Source organism: Talpa occidentalis, unplaced genomic scaffold (genome assembly GCF_014898055.3).
Source record: "Talpa occidentalis isolate TD23 unplaced genomic scaffold, MPIMG_talOcc4v2.1, whole genome shotgun sequence".
Lineage (NCBI taxonomy): Eukaryota > Metazoa > Chordata > Mammalia > Eulipotyphla > Talpidae > Talpa > Talpa occidentalis.
This window is the reverse complement of record NW_026555331.1, coordinates 50140437-50167230: the sequence shown is the minus strand read 5'-3', so window position 1 is coordinate 50167230 and position 26794 is coordinate 50140437. Positions and strand designations below refer to the sequence as shown.

The 26794-nt window shown below is 36.3% G+C and overlaps 1 protein-coding gene across 8 annotated transcripts in view; it reads right to left on the bottom strand.

The window, feature by feature from the left end:
- The window catches only part of STAU2 (staufen double-stranded RNA binding protein 2), a 251657-nt gene that overhangs the window by 128024 nt on the left and 96839 nt on the right, over positions 1–26794 (bottom strand). For all 8 annotated transcript variants that reach the window (XM_054692175.1, XM_054692174.1, XM_037505302.2 and 5 more), the window contains 3 exons: positions 26441–26578; positions 13874–14005; positions 8324–8384 (listed from right to left, as the gene is read on the bottom strand). In XM_054692175.1, the coding sequence (XP_054548150.1) occupies positions 8324–8384; positions 13874–14005; positions 26441–26578 (331 nt within the window). The remainder of the gene's footprint in view (positions 1–8323; positions 8385–13873; positions 14006–26440; positions 26579–26794) is intronic.

Below are 26794 nucleotides of genomic sequence, written 5' to 3'. Positions count from 1 at the left end.
ATCCTCCTATTTCTTCTAGCAAATACTGCCAATCTGAGGTACTTCGCTGGTGGCCTAGGTGTTAAGTGTCAGAGCTAATACTGTGATGGCCCATGACAGTAGCTTGAGTTCAATCCCTAGCCAGGGAGCCTATATCCCAGTTCTTCTACTCAAAATAAATAAAAATCTTACAACAAAGGGATAATTCTTTAAAAATAAATAAATATAATTCCTACCCAAAGCAAGGAAATCTACTAAGAATGAATGTGTTAATTCTATTAGGTTGTTAAAATAGCAAAAATGACACCTATTAGTATATCAAGTACAGTGACACCAAGCCTCAAATCATAGATCTTGGGCCTCCCCGGTGGCTCAGTGGTTGAGCGCTGGGCTGTGAAGCTGCCTGCAGCCTCTGCAACACCAGTTCAATCCCTGGCCACCGGCGAGGGTTCCACATGGCTCGCAGACCTCTCCTGCCACCCGCTGCTCCTCTCAGCAGTGTATTTCATCAGTCTGCCTGTTCTGTTCGCCGCTCTGGCTCTGGTGAATTCTCTCACCCTCCCGTGCTTCTGACTGTACCGTGCTTATATAAATAAATAAATAAATAAATCTTTTTAAAAAAAAAAACATAGATCTTGCTGCTATCTAAAATCATTGATAAAATGGCAAAAGAGCAAAAACCCTGTAATTTTGTCATTTGTTCAAAATTGAACACCAAGAATGTCAGTTACTGTGCTAAATGATTTCCTTTTATTGAGAGAACACTGCATTATATTATATTATATAGATTTCAGCTCAGTTTATTTTTAACATCAGAAACAATTGACATTTTTTTCATCAAATGACATTAGTGCCATTTTGAGAGTTTTCCTCCTCTTATTATTAGGAAGGGAGTTGGAGAGGCAACCAATCATGGTTGCTTTGTAGATTAATGAGCTTTTCAAGAAGCATTTCAATTTTAAAAAACTTTATTAAAATAATCAATAATAAATGGGGCCTTCCTGTGGTGCAGGGGGTTAAGTCTCAGCACTATGAAGCTATCAGCAGCCACTACAGCAGGAGTTCGATCCCCAGCCGGCCAGGGAGCTACCCACATGGCGCAGCAGACCTCTCCTGTCTTGCCCATTGCTCCTCTCAGCAATGTATTTCAGTCCATCTGCCTGTTCTGTTCCCTACTCTGTCTCTGGTGAATCCTCTCACCCCCCCATACCTCTGACCTATACTCCAGTTCTTATATGCATAAATAAGTAAATCTTAAAAAATAATCAATAATACCAAAAATAGCATTGTAAAATTTACAAATATTTCCTGAATAAATGAAAGAATGAATGCTGCTTGCATTAAATATAGACATTTTAGGATGACTGTCACCACTGGACTCCTGAGCCATAATAACTTTGGACATACACTTCCCTATTCTTTCTTTTAGTGATTTAAGATGAAAAATAAAACTATAAAAGTTTCACAACTAACTTAAAAATATTTTTATAATCTCCAAGTGGGAAAGGCACTATGTGAAGAGTACAAATGCTATAAAGACCATTAAAATACACGTAAAAAGGGCCTCCCCAGTGGCGCAGCGGTTGAGCGCTGGGTTGCGAAGATGCCCTCAGCCTCTGCAGTGCCGGTTCGATTCCCAGCCACTGGGCAAGGGTCCCACATGGTGCGCAGACCTCTCCTGCCACCCGCTGCTCCCCTCAGCAGTGTACTTCATCAGTCTGCCTGCTCTGTGGTGAATTCTCTCACCCTCCCGTGCTTCTGACTGTACCAAGGGCTTGTATAAATAAATAAATAAATCTTTTTAAAAAATACACATAAAAAATTAAACTTTGAAAGAAAATTCCAGCATAAATACAGAGAACAAGAAAAATATTAGCAAGTTATATCATAAAGCCACACTCATTCTTTTTTTTTTTTTTAAGATTTTTTTAAATTTTTTTTTTATAGAGGCATGTTTTTTTTATTTATTTGTTTGTTTGTTTGTTTTGTTTATACATGCACTGGGTACAGTCAGAAGCGCGGGAGGGTGAGAGAATTCACCAGAGCCAGAGCGGGGAGCACAGCAGGCAGAAGGACCGAAGTACACCGCTGAGGGGAGCAGCGGGCGGCAGGAGAGGTCTGTACGCCATGTGGGACCCTCCTCTGGTGGCCGGGGAGCAGCCAGGGATCGAACCAGCGCCGCGGAGGCCGTGGGCAGCTTCGCAACCCAGCGCTCAACCGCTGCGCCACCAGGGAGGCCCGCCACACTCATTCTTACCACAAAAGAAAAAGACCAACAATCTAACTTTAAAATGAACAATACATGGAACTATATCAATAACCTAAAGAGTATAGAATTGACTCATAATGTGCAAAATAATATGTTCAATCATTTATAATAAGATGAAAAATAAAATCACAATGAAACCCATATTTTAATTACCAGATTGGCAAAGATCCACAAGTTTGATAACAAACCAAGTTACTAAAGTTGTGAGGAAACAAAAATCTCTTGTACTACTGGAAGGAATGCAAAACTGGTAAGTCTCCACTGAGTGTAATCTGGCAATGTCTATGAAAATTTTAAGACCATGTAGGGGCCTCCCCGATGGCGCAGCGGTTGAGCACTGGGTTGTGAAGCTAACCACAGCCTCTGCGGCGCTGGTTCGATTCCCAGCTGCTCCCCAACCACCGGAGAAGGGTCCCACATGGTGCACAGACCTCTCCTGCCGCCCCCTGCTCCCCTCAGCAGTGTACTTTGTTCCTTCTGCCTGCTCTTCTCCCAGCTCTGGCTCTGGTGAATTCTAAGGAGCTAAAAGTGAGGGAAACATTATTGGTAATAATCTAGTTCTTAAACTGAGTGATGGATTCATGAGTATTTATTTTATTTTCATGCTTTATAAATTATACATGTTAACTATATTATGTATCAAACATTACCTTATTTTTTTATTTTAAAATGATAACATACAAGTTTCATAATCATTTCAATTTAATCTTTCCTGGCAATATCTCAGAAAAAGAAGCGATCTTTGTTAATCTGATCAAAGGTTTACTTTCCTGTTTCAGATTCTTCTTCCTGAAATGAATGAACCTATAACTACAAATTAGCTGGTATGACTAAAACAGACGCATGCTTAACAGGGATCCTCATCTCCCTACAGAAAAGAAAAGAGAATCCCAGTCACAGTAATACAAAGGGCTGTAGCTTCCCACCACTCAGGAAAGTTCAACACAGTCACCAATTGGTACATAGGGTGTATACAAAGGGGGTGTCCTTCTGGAACATTTGGATCTTTCTTCCTTTGCTCAGGGAAGGAAACTGCAGTCCCAACAGGTATAACAGCACAAGAATGTGTATGTCCTATTGCCCCCGAATGGTCCAGATAAAGAGCCTCTATAGAAACAGACCTTGATAAAAGAACCACCCAAGCAGGGACTAGGCTGGGAATAGGCTGCCTGGGTACAACCTACCTTTACTTTTAAAATAGATTGTTATATAAGTTACACTCTTAGATTTCCAACATAGTACAGGTGTCTAAATAAGTTGGATTACTGAATTTTACATTTAAATCCAATCCACTGGCTCAAAATTTAAATGTCTCATTACAAAGTGGTTACTGTTACAGAAGCCCTGAGAAGAAATCACTCTGGGAACTCTCCCAAAACAATTAAAGAATCTATTAATCTATTATCTTAAAAATACAATCCGTAATCACCAAACAAACAAACAAAAAAGGAGAGGTTCTAAACACAGTGTGCAACATATGGGAAATAAGTATCCAGTCCATGTAATGTCATGTCATGTCACTGAGTTAGCATCCTGGTTTCAGGATGTACAGGGTTTAATAATACATGTACATGACACAAAAGAAACAACAAATTTTAAGTCAACTATGATACTGAGGTCAATAAGAACTCTAGCCTATCCCAAAACTATTTGTCTTAGGTCATCTCTAATGAACCTAGAAGAGCCAGCATTTTTCACAGGGGCTAAATAAAACTTTTTAAAAGGTTAACGGAAAAATATTTATGTGAAAAATGCCTCCAAATAATCTTTTAGTGGGTGGATTCGGCACATACCAGTGAATACCTTTGAGCTTAGTCCAATTTTGAATTATGCTAGAGTTCACCTTTAAGAAACAATGAACCTGTTTTTAAGCAAAACACTATTAATAAGAAACATGGAATGTGAATACAAAACAAAAAGATATTATCAACTGAACTGTATCTAAATATTTTACAAAGTTTTCCATGCACCGTCAGTGGATCTTTAAAATGCATGATCTTTAAAAAAAAAAAAAAAACAAACAAAAAAAAAAAAAAACTTGTTAGTCATTCAGCTGTAAAAATCTAGCTTTTTATGTATATGACAAGCATAAAATTGCCCCATGCTAAATTTAACACAAACTTCACATTACAGTTATGTGTTCTTGCACTTCAACATGACTGTGACAGTAATTCAAAGGGTAAAAGACACACTTAGAATATTCTACCTTCTGCTGCAATTCTGTACAATTAGGACAGCGGAGAAGCATTCAAAAATTAGGTCCATGTTTTAAATCTGCAGGCAATCAAGCCAGGAATCAGGCTATGTAATCACAATCACTTGCAAAACCATTTAAACTATTTTTCAGTTGTAACTGTTAGCTGTTTCTTATGACTATAATCTTTAAAAAAATATCTTCCACTTCAATAATTAAACGCACATGTACATTAACATTTTTCTTTTGTCTAGTTATAGTTAGGTGCTAGCTATGCCAGGGTTGAAAATTCTTTTCTACCCTCTTTCTAATTTTGCATTGTCTCCTAAATTTATACTACACAATGATTGAAAGTCAAATTTGTCATATTTACCCAAATAATGGTTGGCTAAAATGCTGATCTTTTAAAGACAATTTATGGAATAATTTTTGATATAGTGTTTAACAAAGAAAGGAATGAAAAAGAATCATTTCATGATGACATTCTGTTTTTTACATAGTAATGTTACCTTTTCAGATTTTATCCAAGGATGATTAATCATTTTACAACTGTTACACAATTAAACTTTCTCAACAAAAATTGGTACACATAACTTACAGTAGAGCACACCTAATAGTAAGATGTAACGGGTCACACAATGCATCAGTGAGGCAGGCAACACTGACAGTCTAAAATTTCTGTCTTCCATCACAGCGGCTATCCTAAGCAATACCTGCTCTAACTGTTGCCTGCAAACACTAGCACAGCTGTTCTTCACAGGACAGAAACTGCTTAGTTCAAACGTAAAGAACTAATTAAGTAATCATTAATATTTGGTAATTAAATAGTACTAAAATATCTTAATCCAATATCTTTACTTAATATCTTAATTTAAATTATTTAAATTGTATTCTGGGTAATGACTTCATCACCGAAGTAATTAATTCCTCAGAAGAGACCAACTTTTTCCTAATGTTGTTTTTAAGTGACTATGCTGACTCTGAGGGCCCACTAGTGAAAACTAGTCCTCCAGGATTGAAAGAGCTACTTTTCAGAGCTGGCATTCATCCTCTATGAAAACCCAATGGAGGGGCAACTCAGTGTTCAAAAGGAGCAATCCTTGCATCACTTTTCTCACACCCTCATAGCTGGAAGGGGTGAAGGATCATTCCATTTTCAAATTCAATATGTAATTCAATATGAATTACCATAGACCAGAGGAATTCCTAAAGTGTTAACAGTTTGGTTAAGTTTTAAGCTGGCTTCAAGTAACTTTCTCACTTCTAAAATCTGTTATGCATTCTTACACGTTTCTAAAAATCATTGGCTTCTTTGTGATATTTTTCCCCCTATTTGCAAAAGGGGTTCTAGTATCTCTTAGCAAGTTTAAAAAAAAAAAACCAAAAACACCACACAGGTAAGATTTGAAATATCTCCCCCCCAAAAATGGGGTTTGCAGGTTACCTGTAATATGATTTCATGTTAAAAGTGTCAAGTTAGTGACTGACTTTCATATTCACATACGTAATGTTTATATTATTTAAAAATATATCTAATGCCAAAAGTAACTATTCACATATAAACGAAGCACTATTTGGTCACAATACAATGTACAAGGAAAAAAAAAAGTCTGACAACTTTTATCAAGCCTTTATAGAATTATATGATTTTTATTTTTTAAAAAAGGGAGAAAGCATAGAAAGAAATCAATATTCATTAGGTACCTATTAGGAAGCAGGTACTGTACTAAGTACCTTATTTACACCTGAAATCAACTGAACACTTCTTCCTTTCTCTAACCAAGTAATTATAAGCCTACATATTCAAATATCAAAGGCATTTTTTAAAAGATTTATTTTTATTTATGTATGCAAGAACTGGGGTGTAGACGATAGGTGCAGGGGGTAAGAGGGTTCAACAGAGACAGAGTGGGAAGCAGAACAGGCAGATCTACTAAAGTACACTTTAAGGGGAGCAGTAGGTGAGACAGGAGAGGTCTGCTGCACCACATGGGTTAGTTCCCTAGCTGGGGTTCGAACTCAGTCTGTAGTGGTGATAGTGCTGAGACTTAACTCCTGTGCCACCAGGGAAGCCCTTGTCGAAGGAATTTTTAAGCACAAATTCTCTAAGAATCCTGAACTGGTTCCATTTCTTCCTTGGACTGTGTGCTAAGCCTATCACATTCATCATTTTTACTTACTATATACAGACAAATGCTCAGTCATATTAATTCAAATTATTCCAAGAAACTCATGCCTATCATTACCTCACTGAAATATTCTTTTCAATAGGCTAGTTTGGATAATCCAAGAATTCAATCCTCAGGAGCACTTTTTATTTAAGCTTATTCAGCTTCCAAAATATATAAGGAAAAGAAACAAGGTTAACAATTGGATAGATTTAACTTCACTGGGGACTTCATTTCAAAGTGTCTTTACTGGCTGGCTCTTTTGTTTCACTGATTTACAATAAAATGGTCTGAAAAATGAAAAGAGATGTTTTTCAGGGGAAGAAGTTGAAGGAAAAAAATGTTTCCAATGCATAACAGCTTGCTCATTTATACCTTTGTGAAGAGAAAAATAAAGTGGATCTTGTAAGAGTCTGAAAATATAGTAGGAATGAAATTGTGAGAAATTTTATTCTTACATTTCTGATATTTCAGTTAGTGACTTTATAAAATATTAAAAATTCTAGTGGCGCAGCATAATGTGCAAAATGCTTATTGCAATTAATAACTGAATGAAGATGAATGAACACACAGTAAATTTTCACCTACATTATAATTATGTAAAAATTTCTATGTACCTTAAAAGAATCAGATTCATGAAAAAAATTATTTTCTAGTTAATGGGCTGGTAGTGACTTCTTTTCTTTTCTGATTATTTTAAATAATATTGCAATAAAACAATGTAAAAAGTAATTTCATCACTCTATGGATGGGATAAGTGGTATCCTATCGGCAAAGAGCTTCACCTCACACCTGTGAAAATGCCTATTATCCACAAGACAAAAAACAGATATTGGAGAAGATGGGGCAAGTAGAGAACCCTTATACACTGCTGGTATGAATGTAAATTGGTACAGTCATTATTAAAAGCAGTATACAGATTCCTCAAAAAATTGAAAATGGAAATACTATACAATCCAGATATCCTATTTCTAGGCATTTACCTGAAAATTACAAAAACACTAATGCATGTCCATGTATATTGAAGCACTAGGTTCTATCCCAAGAACAAGAAACAACCTCAGTAACTCATCAACTAACAAATGGATAAAGTACATGTGATATACACACAAAATGGAATATTATTCAACCCTTTAAAAAGATTAAGTCCTGCCCCTTGCAACAGCATGGGTAGATGGAAGAGATTATTATGCTTATTAAAATAGGCCAGACAGAGAAAAACAAACATTGTATGATTTCATTCATGTGATAGAGAAAACAAACAGGTGAACTTAATAGAACAAAATAAATTTTAGACTATTAAAATCAAGTAGTAAACTAGAAGGGAAAGGGAAAGGAGTAGCTAAATCTGGATAAAGACAACTGCATGATGAAGGACAGAAGTAGACCTTTGGTGGTGAGCTTACATAGTATATACACATTGATTTTCAATTATGCATACCTAAAACATGTTATACTGCAATGGTACTTCAATTTTAAAAAAGAAAAACAATTTTTTTAAAGAATTTTACTGGACGGGGGGAAGGATACAAGTGTCTATGTCTTGTCAGTTGCAGGAAAGCAAACACTAGGACTTCCTGGTGCACCACCACCACCACCACATTTAATACGGCATTAAGGACCCTTATAAACCAAATAAATACCCAGCGATGGGCCAGTCACAAAGCCACCAATGAACACCAAATGCTGTTTGACATAAAAGTGAACACTTACTGTTATTTGTTGGTTCAGGAAACCCAGCTTTTGGACCACTCCATCCTTTGTTTTCCCCTGTCTAAAAGATTAAATTAATTGTTTAAATACAGAGAAACAAACTTAATTCACAAAGTTAATTAAGCAAGGGCAAAGGTCTCTCACATAGTTATTGTGCCTATTCTTTCTATCTCTGACTTCATGTCCCTGGACACAAGAGTAATTATCATGAGCAATATCCCCTATCTTTTTTCCACATTCAGTGTTTCCTGTGTCTCCTTATATTTTTGTTTGAAAGCTCCATATTCAGTATATGTGTAATATCAACATGGGCACTGTGTAGTAACACTAATTTGTTAACACAAATAAACATATATAATAGATATACAACATGTCAGTTCTGGAAAAGTCCTATGACAAGGGTCACCAAATAATGTTAATGGCATACACAAAAAATTGAAAGCAAACCCTAAATTTAAATAAAACTTATAATATCCTGACTTTTACCAACATTTCATCTATGTTTGGTGTAAATTACATTCTAAAATGCAGATACTTTGAAGTACGTAAGTGTTTTAATAATTCATAAGTGACTTTGGTTAGGTTCTCTTTTTGTGAAGCTAGTATTGATATGAAGCATTCCAAGAAAAAAAGAACAATTCCTATTATAATTAGCATTTCATATTTATATTATCAGATGTATGCCCGAATGGATAAATTAAATTCAGATATAAAAGAAATTCTAGCAAACAGTTTGCCACTGTAAAAGGATGGAGAAGGAAGAAATGTTTGTAAATACAGAAGCGTGTTGGTGGAAAAGCCTGGGAAGACTCCCACTTATATGTTCTCTGTCTGCACAGGACAAGATCACAGAACTACAGGAAGGCTGATTGAGAGGAATTATAAGTTTACTGGAAGTGAACAGAGTAAGGAATAAGTCACTAGAAGGAAAAGAGTAGTTTGATCAGACGATGCAGATGCTCAGGCATCTTAAAAGCTCAACTGAGTTGGTAATAATAAATTCAGTTTTTCATTCCTCCTAATTGTTCTCCTTCTACTAATAAACAAGAGTATTTACATATTATATTATATTTCCTATGCCTAATTTTTCACCTTCAACTACATCTCAAACCTATTCCTCTCTGGTTTCTACCCCAACAATCTAATGAAACTGCTTTTGTTAGGTTTCTGTCTAAACATAACACGGTGAATGCAGGAATAATCCATGCTCTCTTCCTCAAACTTTCTTATTTGATAATCCTAAAATCCATAAATTTTCCTTGCCATTTTCCCCTCCTACATATAGCATATAAAAGGAGTCAATGGTAGAAGAGATAAATTAATCAAAGTCTAGAACCTGGAAAGCAGATGAACAAGATGTACATACTTTCACACATATGAGCAGGCTGAAAACTAACCTATTGAGAGAGAAAAGCAAACTGACCTCAGAACCACTGAAAGCTCAGGGTCTGGAAGCACACATCAAACTTCTAAAGTTGAAAAAAAAAGAAAAGAAAAGACTTCTAAAGTTGAATCCTGGAAGGGCCTGACAACAGAAAGACTGTTTGGAAGTCTTTCAAGGTGCTATGAAATCTCTAGGTTGCTTCTGACTACAAGGAGACAGATTTCCTAGGAGGTTTCCATTTAGGAAATGCTATGGAGACTCTGGACATGAGGCACAGTGGAGGATGGGAATGCAATGCCACACCACAAATAAGGAGACTGAGTCCAAAGTTATATTCCAGAGGATAAGAACATTGGCCTTCTTCCTCATTTGGGCCTAAGAAGACAACAGCCACATTTTTGCTGCACAAGGAATGGTAAAGACAATGCAGAGACAAGAATAAAAATTTTTCACAGGGTAAACAAAAATCCTTAGAGATATCTTAAAAGTATTAGACCCACTAAACAAATGGCTATGAAAAGGAAAAGTTCTTCAAAGGAAGAACTTTGAAGAACTTTGAGGAAGAGGTCTGGGAAGTCAAAATTATAATAGCCAAAGGAAAAAGTTCAAAGGAAGACTTAAAGGCAAAGTTGAAATCCCTTAGAAGAGAGAACAAAAATTGAAAGAGAAATAGGAAAGAAAATCAGAAGATCATCCATAAAGCTAAAAGATATCCCAGAAAAATGGGCCTCCCCGGTGGCGCAGCGGTTGAGCGCTGGGTTGTGAAGCTGCCCACAGCCTCTGCAGCGCTGGTTCGATTCCCGGCTGCTCCCTGGCCACCGGAGGAGGGTCCCACATGGCGCGCAGACCTCTCCTACCGCCCGCTGCTCCCCTCAGCAGTGTACTTTGGTCGTCTGCCTGCTCTGCTCCCTGCTCTGGCTCTGGTGAATTCTCTCACCCTCCCACGCTTCTGAATGTACCCAGTACTTGTATAAATAAATAAATAAAAATAAATCTTAAAAAAAAGTTAAAAAAAAAAAGATATCCCAGAAAAAAAATGAGAGCTAATGAAAATCACAATAAAAGATCATTTGACAGTGGAGGAAAAAAATAAAATAAAATAAAATGAAAGGTATTAAGAAATAATGGAAGAAACTTGCCAGTTCAAAAGTATATGAATTTCTGGATTAAAAACCAAGTCAAGGGCCTCCCCGGTGGCGCAGCGGTTGAGCACTGGGTTGCGAAGCTGCCCGCAGCCTCTGCAGCGCTGGTTCGATCCCCGGCTGCTCCCCGGCCACCAGAGGAGGGTCCCACATGGCGCGCAGACCTCTCCTGCCACCCGGTGCTCCCCTCTGCAGTGTACTTCGGTCCTTCTGCCTGCTCTGCTCCCCACTCTGGCTCTGGTGAATTCTCTCACCCTCCCACGCTTCTGACTGTACCCGGTGCTTGTATAAATAAATAAAAATAAATTAAAAAAAAAAAAAACCATTGCCATTATTGTTAAAAAAAAAAAAAAAAGTCAAGACAACTAATCAAAGAATACATGCGCCAAAGCAACCATCCATTAAATTTCAGAGCCTCAGAGTGGATGTCAGATGTGCCAGCTGTTTCCTGCCTCACTGCCAGGAGAATAAACTGAAGTTAACCTAGACCAGCACTAGATCAGAAGGTCCCCTGGCTTGGGGTGAAAGTGGAATACCTCTTAGACATCAAAGACCAGCACAGATCACAAAAGAAAGGACACTGAGGAAATTCATGCTTCATTAAACAAGAGGTGTGTAGAGAGAAACACCTGGAAGCTGTGGTCCAGGGAGGGAGGCTGCCTGACAAACCACAGGTAAACAGCGTGGAGCCACACACCCTTGACCTAGGGGAGATACCTGTGGAGAAGCTGGCGTACTCCCAGCAAACCAGATTCCCAGTGAAAAGAAAGAGGACAGTGTACTGGTTGTGCTCTGTGACCCCTCCTCTATGGATCTCACATTGTAAAGCTCACTGACATAATGGAGACTGCAGAGAATCACATCTGAGAAACTAGAGAGGAGGGATATTGGTGGTGCCACACTTCAGAATTATCACTAGGTCTCTACCCTCTCCTCTCTATTATCATTACCTTATTTTGGACTTTCAGTATCTTTTATCTGAACAATTCTGCTAGCTTCCAAGTGACCTCCCTACCTTTAGTCTCCTCTTGCTCAAATTCATTCAGTATAATATTTACAGCATTGTCTTGTAAAGAATGCAAAACGGATCATGTCGCTTCCATGTACAAGTCTTAATAATATTATTTCATGCTCATTTCTTCACATAAAAACAATGATCTCAGCTCTTTCTGAATTTCCAAATTCATCTTCATGTTCTCCAGGTTCCAGGATACTATAATTTTTGTTATATAATTATAGCTTACCAGACAGTTCCTTGAGTGCAGAAAACAAGTTTTAGACATCTTGTTATCTCTAGATATGTGTTTAAATAACAGTTAATGGGCATAATGGTTAATTTTATATGTCAACTGCTTAGGCTACCAGATACTTGGTTAAACATTATTCTGAGTATTTCTATGATGGTGTTTTAGAAAAGATTTACATTTAACAATGAGTAAAGCAAACTACTCTCCATAATGTAAGTGAACCTCATCTAATCCCTTGAAGGCCTGAATATAAATAAAGGTTGACCTCCTCTAAAGCAATAGAGAATTCACTAATAGACTGCCTTTAGACACAACTGCAACTCTTTCCTGAGTCTACAGACTGCTGGCCTCCCCATCAGAATTTGGACTAGCCTAGCCTCCATAATTTCATGAGCCTATCCCTTAAAATAAATTTCTGTGTACATATGCATACACACATACACACACACACACACACACACATCCTGTTGGCTGTTTCTCTGGAGAACCCTAACTAATACAGTGGGTATGCAAAAAATGTTTTTCAAATTAATAAAATTAATACTGGTTTTTTGTTCTGTTTTGTTTTCACTTAACTTACAAATAAATGTCTATGAGGAGATTTATTTTGACATATTTTTATAAATCGCTCACCAGTTTTAAGTCAACATAAATGTGTTAAGTTAAAACAACATATACACAATATAAGAACTACAGAAACTTAAACACATGTTAGGTTTCATGTTACAAATACTTTTAAAATAAGAAAAAGCACTAACTAGCCAGGTTATAAAAACAGAATTGAAATCGCTAGCAATAGCACACAGACAAATAATTTTTTAATCACTCAAAAGCATTGCTTAGATATTGACAGCTGCCTTAAAAAGAAAAGTATATTGAAATGTTTTTTAATAGGTGATTTTGTTTTATTCTAAACTTCAGAACATGTTTCCATAGAAACTAAAAATATCTTTGAAACAGAATCCTATGAGAAAATGGCACGGAAAAAAGTATATTACTTTTGATAGAAACAATTATTAAGCCTGTTTCATGAATTTTCATATAAATAAAATACTTACAAAGAATTTCTACAAATGCATAGTAAAATGCATAATAAAATAATTTTATATAAAAGTGAAATGAAATTCATTCCTGCCAAATTATCTGTCAAGTCCTGAATTCAGGGCTCTCTACTTGTTCTGCAACAGAGGTAAGTGTTAATGATGTTATTAACTGCTGCAGAAGAAACAGGGAACCAAGAACACAAGTCTTGGCAGAAAATAAACACCCTTTGAATTTACCTTTAAAATTAAAGTAAATAGAAAAATTAGTTTATAGAGTGTCTGCGCAATATAGTTCCTGCCCTAAAGCGATAACTCAAGATCTTTATTTCCAATGCTCTAAGCTGTATTCCAGAAATAAAGGCTAACAATCCTGTTCTAAAAAGTACAAATTAAAATTTTCATTATGGCAAAAACCACCAGTCAATAGGCTAAAAATTATTAGATTGGTTTTACATAAAATATGAAAAACCATACAAATTTTTAGTGTTTGCTAATTGTAAGATTATAATTACTCATTAATATCTCTTATTGACCCCATAAATAAATGTTACTTTGTACCTGGATAATCTATCTTAAAGATATAAAGATAGAGCAGTGTCTCAGTAAAGTTAAAATTTGATACCTACTATAACATCAAGTAAGATATTACTTAAAGGTATGGAACATTGGAAGAGAAATTTTATCACTTTGATATTCTGACAGAATAGGCTATATCACTTAAACTAAACACTCACCTTATCGAGTTGATCTTGAAGACTGGTGGATGCTTTGTAACCCAGCTGTAACAACATTGCTTCTGCAGCATTTTTTTTGGCTATCTTTTTATTAGGTCCTGTTCCAGTAGCAACTTCATTGCCTACCTTGACCTGATAAGGTTAAAGTAAGAAATTAATGATAGTCTGGTAAACAGGAACTCCTTAACACCATTAAGTAACATGTTCTGGTCTCTAGCATTCATAACTGGATTTTAAAACAATTAAAAAGTCACACTAAAAAAATTTATTTATAAAATAATGTTCACATTACTTCCCAAGTGTACAAAAGTTTTTATTAAATAGTTCCTGAAGAGAATTTTTTTTTGAGAATTAATATACAACAATCAGTACAATGTTATAGTTAAGAACAAAGACTTCTGAGTCCAATTTGATTATTTAAGACGTTCCTAGGTGAATGAACTGATGCAAATTAATTAATATAGCTATCAATTGTTTCATCTATAAAGGGGGGTAATATACTACCTCATAGTGTTGCTCTAAAACTAATCAAGAAAATACATGTAAACTGTCATGCAAAACAAATCATAATTGCTTAATAAACAATAGCTTTTTACCATTAGAATTATTTCATAGTTATATTTAGAGAGCAACTCACAAGTACATCTATGTATGTATACATATCAGTCACATCTACATGTACATTTTCTGAGTTGGGTACTGCTCTTTTAGAGATGATTGTGCCAAGAGATAATACAAACATCAAAAGTGAATCAAAAATCAAAACAGTATTTACAAAGTCCAATTAAAGAAGAAATACAAGATGAAACAGAAAACACATAAGCAGAGTGGGATTTGTTTTTAAAACAGAGACAAGAAGATATACAACTCTGGAAATTAAACAGTGTGGTCTATATAATAGATGGGCAAAAAAAAAAAAAATCTCAATGGAAACTAGAAAATATTTTAACTAAGTATGAGGGAACTACAATATGTCAAAACTTGAAGGATTCGCCTAAAAGAGGGTATAAAAGAAAATATACAGCCAAGGAAACAAAAAATGTTGGCAAGGATTGGATAAAAGGAACACTCACCCACTATTGGTAGAAATGTAATTTGGTGCAACCTCTATGGAAAATGGTGTGGAAATACATTAAAGAAATAAATATGGCAATACCACATGATACGGCAATATCACTGCTAGGTATTTACTCAAAAAAAATATGAAAACTCGGGCCTCCCCTGGTGGCACAGGTGGTTGAGCGCTGTGCTGTGAAGCTGTCTGCAGCCTCTGCAGTGCTGGTTCAATCCCAGCCGGCCGGCGAGGGTCCCACATGGAGCGGCAGACCTCTCCTGTCTCGCCTGCTGCTCCCCTCAGCAGTGTATTTCAGTACATCTGCCTGTTTTGTTCCCCACTCTGTCTCTGGTGAATCTTCTCACCCCCCTGAGCATCTGGCCTGTACCCAGGTTCTTGTATAAATAAAATAAATAAATCTTTAAAAAAATATATGAAAACTCTAATACAGAAAAATTTATGCACGCCTATGTTCATAGCAGCATTAATCACAATAGCCAAGTCATGGAACCAACCCATGTGCCCAGTAACAAGTGACTGGATAAAGAAATTGTGGAATATATACTCAATGGGATACTATGCAGCTATTGTAAAAGATGAAAAGAGTGCTTTTTGGAACAAAGTGGATGGATGGTGCTGATTATAAGTGAAATAAGAAATTGAAAGACTGATACCAAATGGTTTCACTTGTTTGTGGATTATAAATAACCAAAGAACACATACTGACAAAGCACAACAAAAATAATTCTTAGACTGTGAAAAATAAACTGGTTGCTAGAGGGGTGAGAAGGGAAGGCAGAGGGGATAGGGCAAAGACGGGGATAGGTGACTGGCATGGGAGTACTGATAGAGGGTAAGTGAAGCATGTGGATATGTGTGAAAATGTGTCCCCCAAATTATATTGATTATGTAAATGAATGGCAAATAAAAAATTAATTATATTCAAAACAAATTTGAGCCTCCCCCCCAAAAATATATATCCATAAAAGTTTATAGAAAGGCAGAAAAATAACATATCTAAAATAAATCCCAAGAAAATAGAAAAATAAAGACAAGAGCAGAATTCAAGCAAACAGAAAACAAAATATAACAGAGAAGTTCACAAACCCAAATATTTGTTCTCTGAAAAGATTAACAAAATGATAAATCAAAAGTACGACTGATCAAGAAAAAGTAAGAGAAGACAAAATAAGAATGAAAATGGGAGATTACTATAGCTACTGTGCCATTACAAAATAATAGACACCTAATATTTTAAGCTGAAATATTTTTACTAAAGTGTGAAAATTCAATACAAATCACTAAAACTGACAGAGAATAAACTCATAACTGAATATGTCTATAACTACTAAAGAAATTAAAATCATAATTTAAAACTTTTCTACAAAGTTCTATTATAATATTATAATAGAGCTTCTCCAGCAAATTCTATCCAATATTTAAGATTGAAATATATTAATCTTAACTAAAATTAATCTAAGAATAGAGAAGAACCATTCTCAAAATTATTTACCCAAATTATTCATTGTTCATTGAAGCATCACTTTGCTTCCAAAATCCAACAATAACAATATAACAAAGGATATCACAGACCAGTTTTACTCATGAACATAAATGGTAAAGTTTAAACAGTATGATAATGAATTGAACAAAACAATATGTAAAAAAGAACAATCATGACAAAGTTAGGTTTATTCCAGAACTGCAAGGTTAGACTACCAAACAAAATCAATCAAGGGAAGAAACTTACTAATGAGTTTAAAAGAGAAACATATAGTCATCTTAATAAATAAATGCAGTTGAAAAAATTCAACATTCATTCATAATAGAAACTCCTAGCAGGGCCTCCCCGGTGGTGCAGTGGTTGAGCGCTGGGTTGCGAGGCTGCCCGCAGCCTCTGCAGCACTGGTTCGATCCCCGGCAGCCCGGCGAGGGTCCCACATGGCGTGCAGACCTCTCCTGCCGCCCGCTGCTCCCCTCAGCAGTGTACTTCATCAGTCTGTCTGTTCTGCTCCCCGCCCTGGCTCTGGTGAATTCTCTCACCCTCCCGTGCCTCTGACTGTACCCAGTGCTTGTGTAAATAAATAAATAAATCTTTAAAAAAAAAAAAAATAATAATAATAAAAAAAAAAAATAAAATCTTTAAAAAAAAAAAAAAAAAGAAACTCCTAGCAAACTATGAGAAGGACGAACTTCCTTAATATGATAAAGGATATTATACAAAACACCTACAGCAAACCTGAAGCAAACATTATACTTAATGTTTAAAATTTGAAATTAGAAACAAAAATGCCTCTATTTTCACTAGTACTTAACATTTTACTACAGATCCTGAACAGAGCAAAAGACAAAAAAAGAAAAGCTGTAAAAATTAGGAGTATAAAAAAACTATCAATATTTGTAGCTATGATATTTATACATAAGAAATATAAGAAAATCTACAGAGACTTATGTGAGTGTAACTTCTCTATAAAAGGTAATACACAAAAGTCAACTCATTTCTACATTCTATCAACAATGAAGATGAAAAATGTTAAAATATGCCAATTACAGCAAATTAAAATCAAATACCTATGATGTTTAAGACCTTTCCACAGAAAACAATAAGCATTATTGAGAATATTAAATATAGTAAGAGATATACCATGTTCATGTATTGAGCACTCATTAATATGACATCAATTCAAATCAATGGATAAATTCAAGAATTCCAATCAAAATCCCATATATAATTTTATAATACTTAACAAACTGACTCCAAAATTCCCATGGAATGCAGAGTACTAATAATAGCCAAGATCCTTTTAAGTAAGAACAGGTAGGGGTACTTACTCTTCTGGATGTCTAGACTTATTATAATATTAACCTAACAGGAAAGACCGACAAATTTCACTGCATTAAAATTATTACTTTGTTCCTCAAAAACACTATTAAAAAAGGAAACTCGGGCCTCCCTGGTGGTGCAGGGGATTAAGCACCGCACTATGAACCAATCCGAAGCCTCTGCAGCACAAGTTCGATTCCCGGCCAGCCTGGGAGCAACCTGCATGGCAAAGTAGACCTCTCCTGACTCACCCACTGCTCCCCTCAGCAGTGTGCTTCTGTGGGTCTGCCTATTCTGTTCCCCACTCTGTCTCTAGTGACTCCTCTCACCCCCCGCATCTCTGGCCTGTATCCCAGTTCTTGTATGCATAAATAAATATATCTTTAAAAAAATAAATAAATTGAAATAAAATAAAATAAAAAAGGAAACTCACAATACAAGAGAGGGTATTTGAAATTCTACGTAACTACAACAGATTCACATTCTTACACCAGTGAGAATGGCACATATTAAAAAAACTAGCAACAACAAATGTTGGTGAGGTTGTGGAGAAAAAGGAACTCTCCTGCATTGCTGGTGGGAGTGCAAACTGGTCCAACCACTATGGAGAGCTGTGTGGAGATTTCTGGACCTACTAAAGATAGAGCTTCCATATGATCCAGCAATTCCACTCCTAGGTATTTACCCAAATGATGCAGGGTACCTGCATCCCTATGTTTATAGCAGCACTATTTACAATAGCTAAGCTATGGAAACAACCCAAATGCCCAAAAATAGATGACTGGATCAAGAAGATGTGGTACATATACACAATGGAATATTACTCAGCAATCAAAAAAGATAAACTCATGCAGTTTGCAGTAACATGGATGGAGACAGAAGGGATCATGCTCAGCGAAATAAGTCAGAAAGAGAAAGAAAAATACCGGATGGTCTCACTCATAGCAGGAATTTAGAAAACCTAAATAAGGGACCAGAAAAAAGACTAATTAATACAAAGTAAAAATCAAAATCAACAAGCAACTATAAACCAGAGACACACTACTGGGGTGGGGGGGAAGGGGAACGGAAGGACTAGGGTCAAAATAAGGGGGGGGTGCAATTGTATGGGGAATGTAACCAAAATGATAGTGCATAATGATTGTGCAAAAATGAAAAATGATGTAAGAATTATATAAAATAAAATATTAATTAAAAAAAAGTTCACATTCTGGAATCTATAGTAGATCCCTAGAAATCCATGTTTTGAAAAACCAGTGGAAAAACAAGTAAAGAGAGCTGAACCAGAAACCTATATTTGAAAAGTGAACTGGATGGCTTTACCAGGTATCACTGGTAAAACTTCAATAGCTTCATGCCACTTGAATAAAATCTCACAATTATAATACACTGCATCCTGGAAATGAAAAGGTACATGGTACAATAAGATCCTGCTTTCTGATATAAGAATGATACTTCTATCCACATTTTTCTTCTTTGGCTGTTGTGTGAAATCATAATACTGACTATTTCACTTGTCTCAGAACACAAAGATTCTCATCTGTAACCACACCTATGCCATTTGCCATTTATTCTCATATTATTATTTAGTTTCATTTGTGTTACTATTTCCATCACTAAGTTTTAGTGAACAAACTACTTACAAGGAACTCAGTATATACCCAAGAGTGGTTTAAAAAACTCAAGCTTAATAAATACAAACAATGTGCAAATTACATGACAAAGAAACTGTACTCTCTCAGAATTCTGGTCAAGATGAATTAACAATATTCTTGTACCATATGAAACACTGAAAATGGGTTCATTATACAATTTCTGTAACAACTATCATACACTTCATTGTTCAAAGCAGCAGTAGTCTGTGGAGCTCATTCAGATCACTCAGAATCAATAATCTAGTACTGGTCAAGGCAAATCCCTAAAGCGAGGTGAAGACACAACACCCCTGTATTTGTTGACCTGCACCTGACCTGAACACAACAGGTCCTAAGTATTATGTGCTTGAGTAGCTGGCTAGCACCAGTCTCTGCTACCTGTTTTTTTTCCCCCAATGCTTGGCTTGTTCCCCAGCTTCACCGAGCCCCTGTGTTGTTGCTGGAATGCTTGCTAGCTAAAATATTAGGCCAGCTATGTCAGAAAGTTCTTTTACTGCTCTGGGGGGTCAAAAGACTTGCCAAAGTAAATGGCAGCAAAAGACCCCGTGAGAAGCAAATAAATTTAAAATGTTGTATCTGTTCTTTTTTTATATATATGCTATATATCTTCACTCTCATTCAATTCGGCTGCTGCTTCAAACCTAAATCTCACTATCTACTGAGGTTTCATGTCCATTGGCTCCTGGCTCCTGCTTTCAGACATGTCACCTAAATGCTGTTCCCATCTCAGCATTTACCTTGATCTGTGCCTGCCAACAGTGCATTGGACCTATTCTGACCATCAAGACTTAACTATAAAATTTTGTGTGAGGCAAAGAAGTCCTCAAAACTAAGAAATGAAAAAGTTCTAAAATAACATTTACCAAAAACTTAATACTTTATCTTTCACTGAGTCCAAATAAAATTGGAGAAATTTGCTTTATTTGTTTTAAACAACCTGAAGATCTTATTTACAGGTAGAAAAATTAATGTCATCTTAAGTATATAATAAAAGTGTGTTCATACGCAATTTAGTTGTCATTATCTCTTTAAAAAGACAAAAAAATTTCTAAAAAAAAACCCAATTTTTAAGAAATTTACTCTGGAATAAAATAGACAATGTCAATAGAGATTTTCTTTTGCTTTTCTCATCATTAATATAAGTAAGTACATACATTTTATAACATACAAACTTATTTTTTATGGTGATGGATAAGTTGGAACATTTTATATGTAGACATTTTACTTCCATATTCAATTATAACACATGATAACATTGCTTATGTAGCTTATTCAAAAGCCTTTATTTTGATAAAGTAGCTGCAATACTATAATGAATCCACTGGGACTACCAAAAGGAAAAAAACAATATGAATTCAGTGTGAAAACATTTAAAAGCACAGCCAAATGCTCTTGTTTGACTAGAATGTTTATGAACACCCATAAAGTGGAGGCTGACCTAAGATACTCTAAATTCCTCTTTCAAAAGGGGTACTCAATATACTCCATAGAAAAAGAATTGTTTAATAAAGCCAAAGCCAGTTATATTCCTACACATGTCTAAAATATAGGTGCTTTTTTCCCCTTTAACCTGTGCAGTTCAAAAGGATACTTTCTAAAATTCCTTAAAGCTAAGAATGTAAAAAGAAAAATATACATGTATGTTACCAACTAGAAATATTAGCACAAAACTGCTCTGGTTCCTAATGCCATCTAGACAATAATGTGCTTACTAACTATAGAAGAGCCCCCTACCCCTTTGAATATCTAGGTTCCCAAGAGCAATTAATCTGTGAGTATATCCTGAGTGTACATTTCTAACAAAAACCAAATAAACTCTCTCTCAATCAGACAAGTAAGGAACACATAAACATCAATGATTTATTAAGGCCCTACTATATACATACCACCGTATTAGGTGAGATAAAGAAATATGAAGAGTGGAAGTGATGTCATGAAATGACAAAATAGGGAGCTACTGGCAAAATTCTCCCCTAAGCACAACAGAAATCAACTATTAATCACAAGGAAATCTCACTAGCATATTACCTCCTTCATGGGATTGAACCATGCATATTTTTCTGTAAGGTGGATGGCCTCTACGGCTCCCTATGGTGGTGGAAATGGAGAAGAGAGCTGAAGCCATGCTGGCAGCAGTCATTCCAGTCAGCCAAACAAGTTGGGAGTCTGGCATAAACCTAGGGCTCTGGCATAAACTGGTGTGACACACAGCTTGGCACAAGGGATCCTTCCAGTGAGGGTAAAATACTGTGCTGATTACTTACTGATACCTAGGTGGGACCTTTTGTTGAGCCCTGGAGAGTCTGGCTGGTGGCAGCACAGGAGGCTGAGTATTTCCTCATGCCCCTTACCCCCCGGGGAATTGAGAAATTTTAGGATCAGAAAGAAACCTGCTGCACACCAGAGAGCAGCAGCAAGGAGGCAGTATGCTACAGTGCAGGCGCCATACAGGAAACTAGGGCTTGTGCTAATCCCAAAGGCAGGAAAAACGAGCAAAGACTACTCCTGAGTTGTTCCCCCACATCCCCCAAATCTGAGTATGAGGTCATTTGGATTTCCCCTTCCTCTTCCTCACTGATCCACAAAGATAAAGAAAAACCCAAAATTTAAGCCACAGCTTCACCTATTATAAAACCTAGAGAAGGCAACACACATGACATGGTGAAGTCAAGCCTGAGAAAACAAGATAAAAAAACTGACAGAGGATAAAAATCTCCAGGTACTAAATGTAATAACAAAAAATTGAAATTTACAAGAGCTATTATGAAGAAACTGGACATAGTCTGAGAATCTCAATTATACATAGAAAGGAAGGTTCAGAGTCTCAAGAAAAGATATTAAGTAATAGTAGGAGTTCTTCATCAAAGAGAGTGAGGTGAGATACACACACACACACACACACACACACACACACACATATAGTCAAACAGAGATGCTGGGGATGATGAATACAATGAATGAAACTAAGACAGCCACAGAAAGCATGGTAAATAGCCTTAATCTTGCAGAGGAAGAAATCCATGAACTTACAGTTAAAAATGTACATATGACTCAAGAGGAAGTAAAGAGAGAAATAAGATTTAAGAAAAAATAATACCTAAGAAGTTCCCAAACCTAAGGGAAGAACCATAGATGTCCAGTAAGAGGAGAAAACACCCAAATTTCTAAATGCAAAAACACATATACCAAGAGATATAATTGTTAAATTATCAAAACTCCACAGTAAAGGCTGCTTGGTAAAGAAAACATGTAACATTCAGTCTGAGACTCTCAATTATAGCCCTACAATGGGCTATCATCAGACTTCTCAGCACAAACCCTGTAAGCCAGAAGAGTGGAATAACAATACTAAACACAAAACAGTATGTCACAATACTAAATCACAATGCTAAAAGATAAAGACAACCAGCCAAGCCTGCAAAATTGTCATTCAAATATGAATAAAAGCTTTAGCAAACAAAAGGCAATGGAATTTATCCCACATGAATGGATGAAATGAGTGCTTCTACATAAAAACAAAACCCTGATCAAAGAAATAAATTCTAACACACAATCAACAGCATACACAAGAATAGTATGAAACAGCAAAAAAAGCATCAAAGGGCAGAAAAAGGACAGTTTGCATAGATTTAAAAAAAAACCATTTGAGTAAGTTAAAGTTACATATTAGAATTAAATGAATTATATGTCATGATAAGTAGTGTTGTCAGAGAAAAAGGAACCACTCATAATAAAATTCAGAAAGAAAGGCACTAAAAAACAAATATATATGCATCTAATCACAGAGCTTCAAAATACATGAAGAAAAAATTGACAAAATTTAGAGGTGAAATAGACAAATTCACAAAAAAAAGAGAAAGAATTAGAAATTAAATAGGCAATGTTGGGCCTCCCCAGTGGCGCAGCAGTTGAGCGCTGGGTTGCTAAGCTGCCCGCAGTCTCTGCAATGCCGGTTCGATCCCCAGCCACCAGGTGAGGGTCCCACATGTCACGCAGACCTCTCCTACCGCCCGCTGCTTCCCTCAGCAGTGTATTTCGTCATTCTCTCTGTTCTGCTCCCTGCTCTGGCTCTGGTGAATTCTCTCACCCTCCGATGCTTCTGACTGTACCCAATGCTTGTATAAATAAACAAATAAATCTTTAATAAAAAAAATAAACCAAGTTTTTTAAAAAAAAAATAGGCAATGTTACAACAGATATCACAGAAATGCAAAGGACATAAGAGACTACTAGAAATATCTATATGCAAACAAATTGGACAACCAGAAGAAAGTAAACAATAATTTTTTGTCTCAGGACTATATCAAACTTTTGCACAGCAAAACAAAAAGAAAAACAGAAAACAAAAAATGCTTTTGTACAATAAAAGAAACCACCACAAAAATGAAAAGGCAATTTACTGACTGGGAAAAAGATCTGCACATCATCTGTCCAACAAGGCATTAATATCCAAACTATATAAAGAACTCATATAACTCAACAATGGGGGGAGAAAACAATCCAATCAGCAAATGGGCAAACCTGAATAGACACTTTTCCAAAGAAGACATGCAGATGGCCAATAGGCACATGAAAAAATGTTCAACATCATTATGGAAATCCAAATCAAAACCCCAATGAGCTATCACCTCACACCAGGGGGAAAGGCCTTTATCAAAAAGTCTGGAAACATATATCAATAAAGATACAGAGAAAAAGGAAGTGTTATCCATTATTGGTGGAATGTAAATTGGTGTAGCCTCTATGAAACAATATGGGAATTCCTTTAAAAACTAACTAAAAACAAAACAACATATGATCTAGCAATACCATTCTTAGGTATTTATCCAAAGAATTTAAAAACACTCATTGGATATATACACACACACACCCCTATGCTCACAGAAGCATATTCACTATAGCTAAGTCATGAAGACATGGAAACAACCTAAATGTCCAGTGACTAATAAGTGAATAAAGAAGTCATGGTACCTATACTCAACGGGATACTACCCATTTAGTAAAGAGATGAAGTCTTGGCTTTTGTGACAACATGAAGAGAACGTAAGATGATTATGCTAAGCAAAGTAAGTCAGATGATAAAAGACAAGTACAGGATGGTTTCACCATTATGTGGAATATAAACAAAGCAAGTGAACTAATGAAACAACAGAAATATCTCTTTTAGATGCTGAGAGTAAAAAACGGTTACCAGAGAGGAAGGGGAAGTGAAGAGAAGGAATGGATAGACAGACTCAATCTGACAGTGTGAACTAAACTAATACTTCGGTGGTGGGTGTGGTGAGGTATATATACTTATCAAGATGTGGAGCTGCACTCCCAAAACTCTTATAGTATTATAAAGCAAAGGTAAATCAGTAAAAATTTAACTTAAAAATATGAATATTATATATTAATAAGGAAGGTAAAACTTAGATATGCAAGAAAAGTTAACCAATATGAGATAACATGTTTGAACACCAAAACACCTGCAACGTCATCAGCACTTAATATCTCTTGGTTTTAATCCGATTATATGAAGGTGAAATCTAGAGCTTTGACTGGAAAAAGCTTGACAAGTGAATATAATAAAACAGTCTGGAGAAAAATAGGAGAATTTAAATGTAGACTGGTTACTAGATGATTCTAACGAAGCATCTCTGGTATAAGAAAAATGTCCATACATTTTATTTATTTTTTATTTTTTTATTTATGCAAGAGCTGGGGTACAGGCCAGAGTCATGGGAGGGTGAGAGGATTCACCAGACAGAGCAGGGAGTAGAACAGGCAGACGGACCGAAGGCATCGCTGAGGGGAGCAGTGGGCAAGACAGGAGAGGTCTGCCTCGCCATGTGGGATTCTCCCTGGCCTGCCGGGAACATAATCGGAGTCACAGAGGCTGCGGACAGCTTCACAGCTGGCGCTCAACCTGCTGCGCCACCGGGGAGGCCCTCCATACATTTTAGAGATACAAATTATGTAGGCAGTAATCACATGTAATTAGAAATCAGCTTTGACATACTTAAGGAAAAGACAGACGAGAGGGTGGAGGGCAGAGGAGGAGGAAAGAAAAACTGAGAGCTGAAGCAAATGTGGCCAAAATCTTAATTTTATGGTTAGATGATGATAGCATACTAGCAGTCTATTATACTATTTTTTATAGGACACTATTAAATATATCTGCACATAAAGATAAGAAGATGGGTTTTGAAACAAGGAGGGCAATTTCGGCATTCTACCAATACACTAACAAATATTCTTCAGTTTTCTTGGTTGCATAATGCATCAGATCTCTCAGCAATTGAGTCCTTCAGTCCTCACCTAGCTGGATAACCAGCTAGCTCTCTTCTATTTTTCCCAATTAGCTACAAGCTCATACTCTTGGCTCTGTTCCATCATCTATCCTTCTCAATTTTGTGTCTAATTCCATCTGTTTCCAATTCCCAGTAGTTCAGAGACTCTGGCTGGAAATTATAACATGAAAAGTTAAGAGATAAGTATTCTAAATGATAAATTCTGTGGTAAATAACCTGTGTGAACACAGAGTCCCTTCAAAAACTTATGCCATCTGTACTAACATGTCCTTGACACTTGAACGTTTCAACCACGTTAGTAGGTGGACTGGGGGAGAAAAATATTTTACGTGTAAACAGTTTTAATTTCTGCTATGCTGAGTTTGCCTTTTCCTCAAATAGAGATATTCCAAGCTGGGAATTTCTAACTTTTTTCATAGTTAAAAAAAAAATCTTTTAATATGAAAGATAGAAATACAGGGGCCTCCCTGATGGCACAAGGGGTTAAGGCACAGCACTATGAAACTATCCACAGTCACTGTAGCATGAGTTCGATCCCCAGCCAGGGAGTTGACCCACATAGCGCAGCAGACCTCTCCTGTCTCGCCCGCTGCTCCCCTCAGCAGTGTATTTCAGTCAGTCTACCTGTTCTGTTCCCCGCTCTGTCTCTGGTGAATTCTCTCACCTCCCATATCTCTGGCCTGTACCCCAGCTCTTGTATGCATAAATAAATCTTAAAAAAAAAAGTTAGAAATACAGTACCTGCATCACAAATTCCCGACGTCGAGGCATTCCTCTTTCTGAAAGCAAAACATAATCTGGCTCCTTTTCCTTTTTGGCCTGTTGAATTTGAGCAAGGCGACTAATGGGGTTCATTCCTTGACCATACTCTGGTCCTGCCTAAAAAATAATTTGAGAAGGAATTTCAAAATATGCTTATAAAACTTGCTATTGGATCCTTTTTAAAAAAGTGGTTCTCCCATCCTCTCCTATGTCCCCAAACTGTGGAGAAGATAAATGAAAGTCATTTTGAAAATGAATAAAAGAAAATCATAAAGTGAATCTGAAACTAAGGCTTCTATGGGAGTTGAGGCTCAGCAATATTATTGGTAAGCT